This window comes from Cyprinodon variegatus, unplaced genomic scaffold, assembly GCF_000732505.1.
Source record: "Cyprinodon variegatus isolate N-32 unplaced genomic scaffold, C_variegatus-1.0 Scaffold748, whole genome shotgun sequence".
NCBI lineage: Eukaryota > Metazoa > Chordata > Actinopteri > Cyprinodontiformes > Cyprinodontidae > Cyprinodon > Cyprinodon variegatus.
This window is the reverse complement of record NW_015151201.1, coordinates 23387-28318: the sequence shown is the minus strand read 5'-3', so window position 1 is coordinate 28318 and position 4932 is coordinate 23387. Positions and strand designations below refer to the sequence as shown.

The 4932-nt window shown below is 35.8% G+C and overlaps 2 protein-coding genes across 2 annotated transcripts in view; one reads left to right on the top strand and one right to left on the bottom strand.

The window, feature by feature from the left end:
* The window catches only part of LOC107098110 (calcium-independent phospholipase A2-gamma-like), a 46684-nt gene extending 45244 nt beyond the window's left edge, over positions 1-1440 (bottom strand). Inside the window, exon 1 of the mRNA XM_015395580.1 lies at positions 278-1440. Coding sequence (XP_015251066.1) covers positions 278-1393 — 1116 coding nt within the window. The 5' untranslated portion in view covers positions 1394-1440. The remainder of the gene's footprint in view (positions 1-277) is intronic.
* Positions 1441-3498: 2058 nt separating this feature from the next.
* The window catches only part of LOC107098112 (dnaJ homolog subfamily B member 9-like), a 3821-nt gene continuing 2387 nt past the window's right edge, over positions 3499-4932 (top strand). The window contains exons 1-2 of the mRNA XM_015395582.1: positions 3499-3648; positions 3960-4190. Of these exons, the coding sequence (XP_015251068.1) occupies positions 3974-4190 (217 nt within the window). The 5' untranslated portion in view covers positions 3499-3648; positions 3960-3973. The remainder of the gene's footprint in view (positions 3649-3959; positions 4191-4932) is intronic.

Here is a 4932-nt window from a genome sequence, read left to right as displayed (position 1 = left end):
CAAAAAAGTACTCCAGAGTGTTGTTCAGCATGGGGGTGAGTAGAAAATGAAGGCTAATCATGTTTTGGGTGTACTATTCCTTTAATGCACCTTTTTCCTCCTTGTTTGCACCTTCTTTAACTACTATGCCAATATGTGATGAGTGAATTTCTCCACTGTGAGATCAATAAAGCTCATCTAATCTAATCTAAATAGTTTTCCTATACAGTAGTTTTTCTTTCTGTGTTTCCTGCTTAGTAACAGGTAATAATATATACCTGTGCAGTTGCTAACCTACCTTCTCTCGTTGAAGCAGGAGTTTCTTGGCTTTCTCCTCTGCAGCACTCTGCTCTTTCCTTTTGGGCCCTTCCACCTGTTTTACCATCACACCATCAGGTTTCTTCTCCTCCTCCATCATGGAGCTTTTAGATTCTCCTCCTCTGAATTTAGGAACAAGAGGAGCAATGTAGTTCCCGACAAATGCCTGCACAGTGGGAGCGGAATATGACAAGTACTGTCCCAAACTCTTCTTGGAGGGTGGGGTGACTAAGGCAGAGGGTTCATCTTTCTGAGACACAGGTACGAGGTCGGTGGGTCGCTGAGGAGGGTTGTTGTCGACGCCATCGTCTTTCTTGTCCTGAGTCTTTGCGAAGCTGCCAAAGTAAGAGTTGATGTGATGAGACAGGTAGCTGTAGGTCTCGTCCAGGTTGGCTGAAAAGGTACTGGGATGGAATAGCCCTGGAGATTCTTTGGAAGTTGTGGTTTTGTTTCCAATGTTATTCAGAGGTGCTGGGAGCTCCTCCGGCTTCTTAGTAGAAATAGGTCTGACGGCAGGAGAAATACGCTTCAGCTTTTTATTGCTATCACGAACAGGGGCGAGGGCAGGAGTGACGGCCAACTGAGCAGAAGCAGCGAGAGGAGTGGGGGTAGGGGTCTTTGAGGATGCAGTGGGAGAATGAGTGGGGGTGATTGTCTTTTCCTCAGCAGATTCAACACTGACCTGGGACTGTTTCTGTGCCTTTGGTTTGAGGCGAGAGATTTTGGACAGGAGTTCTGTTTGTGTCCCACTCACAGCTTTAGAAACTGTGTCCAAGGTACTCCTGACTCGAGACATTTGCTGTCCCAGACCTGCAGACCACCTGGACGTTGAAGTATTCAAACATGGAGAGCTGGTATGAAGCCCAAGCCTCTGCCTAACCTGGATTGCTTTGAAAAGCCAGCCCCTCCTGCCCTTAAGCTTCAGATGATGGAAGTGCCTCAAGCTGAGGTAGCCAGTAGGATGTTGGCCATTGATCCTACAGTGAGAGGATCCAAACCAGAGCAGAAACCCCGCAGACCTCCGACAATGAGTCTGACACATTAAAGATGCTCTGTCTATTTTCACCAAGATATTTGGAGCCCATCTATGGTTCATGTTGTGTCAGAGGTTGAAGATGGACACCATCTGCAGGTTCTGTCATTTACCTGTTAATTAATACAGAGAAACAGCGCTTTAAGTTTTACATAATAAAAACAAAAGGAACGAAAATAATAATAGGATTTAACAGAAAACAGTGTTAAAGCATTAGTTTCATCAGTAAAAATATATCCAAGCTAAAGCGGTGAACAGTTGGACATCAGTGACTAGCTTAGCGCAGCTTGCTAGTTCCATTAAGGCCTTTTAGGCATAAAAACTCCTACCTGCCTTCTTATGTTGTCGTCTCAGTTTGGTAAAACATCCCAAAATGATGTCATTATGTCGCCATATTTCGATTGGAGTCAACACTAAACTATAAACACCTCCCCCGGAGACGATATAGCTCCGGATAACTTCCAGAATGACGACAGGCTGACTGTCTAAAGAAAAACAACACCCACGTGGGGCTCTATCCGCTTCCCTATTGGCTGGCTAAACTTGGCCCATAAATGGAATGCGCTGATTGGTTGAGAAAATTCTCTTTAATATATAGCTTTTGAGAAGCGGCTGAGTGGAGGAAGCGATTTAAACCTTACAACTGGAGTATAGAATGTAAATTTAGTGATTAATACCAGAGAATATTATTAATCATGTTCTGGTAACTTATCAAAATAAATATATATATATACAACTCTTAATTTAGTAACGAACGTTTGGGGTTTTATATGTAACAAATTGAGTTTTGGTTCCTATTTAAGTTTAATTGATAATTTTTCACACATTCATACAACACACTGAGGCAAGTAGCTTTGCATCTGAAAAAAAAAACTATTTCAAAGAAAATACTAACTCCATGCATGTGTTGACAGTGACAGTTATAAATAATCATGTGAAGTTAGTGTTCAAAATTAGTAAACAAAAGCTCCGGGCTTCATTAATTCATCACCTATTGTCCCTTTAATCCAATCATCTTCAGTTTATCACTGCTTCTTTCAGCCTAATGAAACTTTGCTTTCTCACACAGTCCACACGTCTTTACTCCACATTTATTACTGTTCCAGATGATTTGTGTGGAAAGAAATGTTCTAACTTGTTGTTGTCTTATTTTAAACGTGTCTATTTGGTATTGTATAAATAATAATGTTCATATATTGATAGGTATTGCGATTAATCCAGTTTTTCATATTATTCATAGCACCCCTGCTAATTTTGTCTGTGTTCAATAAATTTTTTATTTTTTATTTTTTTGGTTTTATTTTTTTTTTTAATAACAACAATAATAATTGCACTATTTAATTTGTGTTGAAATTCTTGTCATGACTCTTTAAAATGTTTCAAAATTAACGAGTCAAATAGAATCAAGAAAAAAATTATATAATCTATGTATAAAAAAAATAATATAATCTCTGTACTTAAAAAATAATAATATAATAATAAAGAATAATATTATAAGGACTTATTATGAGGATACTTCTAATTATAAGGCTAACTGCTGAACTATGAAAATATTATTATTTTTGCTGCTGACCTGTTTTGTGTAATATTTCATTTAATTGTTGACATTAAGTTTACTTTCAAATTACATGTTATTATTTCAATATGCCAAGCATTTGTATAAAATAGATTTTATTTGAGTTCAGTGTGTGATTTTTATCGATAAAAAATGGAATCAGTTAAAAATCATTTGTAGAAGTAGTAATTATTTTCACTGTCAAAAAAATGTATAGAACTTAATTAAATCATTGTAATTAAATAATTAATATTATATATATTTATATATATATAAATAAAAATTGATATTAAAATAAATTCTCATAAAGTTAATGTAATCAACTGGGTCAGTTGAATGGTAAATTATCATGGCAACGACCACTAGAGGGCGCGGAAGGACAGAATCAATGTTTCTGAGAGGGGGTTTAGAAACTATCGAGAAAAAAGACACATTTCTTATAAAAACAATACGTAAAGAATCAGAGGCTGAAATTATGAATATTATATTTTCGGGGATATAACAGTATTTTTTTTACGATATTTATAAGACTAGATACTACAACATAAAGTACGTGTTAGCCCATACCAGTAGGTGGGGGTTTTACACCCCATATGATGTTGCCAAACGCCAAAAGCCCATGAAGAAGAACAAGGAAAAAAAACCGGGTTTTCACGATTCCTACTTTTAGTGGCATAATAATATTTTTGCATCATGATGATGGATTGCGTTGGTTAAATTGTTAAAGATTTTGTGAACGAGGACGCCAGTGGATTACCAAAAGGTTATACAAATCCTAAAAGCTTACTATTAAGAGTCTAATAGATGATGTTAGCAGTTAAGCTAGGAAAGACCGAATAGCATCATCATGACGGAATCGTTTTGAAGTTTTTGTTTGTTTAACGCGTGTTACTTTTCCTCGACTTTTATCTGGAAATACGTTTTCCCGTTATTATGATAAATTGTTTTCTAATAGATAAAAAAATATATAAAAACTGTTTTGCTGTCCTGCTACCTTACTAGCTTAAAATATGCTGTTGTTATGATAATGTTGTTACGATAATGTTGTTACGTTGTTTTTCTTGTTAAATGCAGGGAGCAGTGCGGCCATGGCAGCTGTCCAGTCTGTCCTGTTGTTTGCAGTGTGCGTCCTCATGATAACAGAGCTGATTTTCGCTAAGAAGGACTACTATGATATCCTGGGAGTGTCCAGAGGTGCAACAGAGCGCCAGATAAAGAAGGCTTTCCACAGGCTTGCAATGAAATTTCACCCCGATAAGAACAAGAATCCAGATGCTGAAGTGAGATTCAGAGAGATTGCTGAAGGTAAGCAATTTCTGAAGCTAGACCTACATAAAAAATTTATGATTTAGCGTTTTCCTTTACATCAGGTATGCACAAACAATGCATTTTGTTTTGTTGTCTATTATTATAACAGGCCATGATGTACAGGCTCATAAAGTTATCACCCTTTTTCATTTTGAAACCCCAAAATTGACTCTGTTCTATTTGCGCATATTTTGAAGCTGAATAATAAGGATATGTGATTTAAAATCTTTATACAAAAAAATAAAAAAAAAATTCCTTCACCTAATGCTAAAATTGGGATCTGTTAATTATCTTGTACAACTTCATGGTATTGGAAAAAAAAATGTGAGTAATGTTGTGATAAAAACTGGAAATTATGAATCTATTTTAGATTTATTCCTAACAACCTTTCCTATGAATTGCAGAACTAAAAGAAAACTTTCTTTAATAAGATGCTAATGTCTCAAAGTAATTCATGATTTAATTAATAATGCAGAGAAACCACACAGCCTTTTACTTTAGAGCAAAATCATGTCGTACTATATTTTGAGGAAAGCTCATTGTTTACACCTTGAAGCTTTCTCTCTCTGGTTCTTTTCCGGAGAAGAAAACTCTTTCATGTGTATGTATTAAATAGAACTGAAACAATTAATCAAATTACTCATGATTTATCGATTTAAAAATAATAATATTCAACTAATTTAGTGATCGATTAATCATTAAGTGGAGTATAGAGTCTCTAAAATATGCCTTTAGCTGA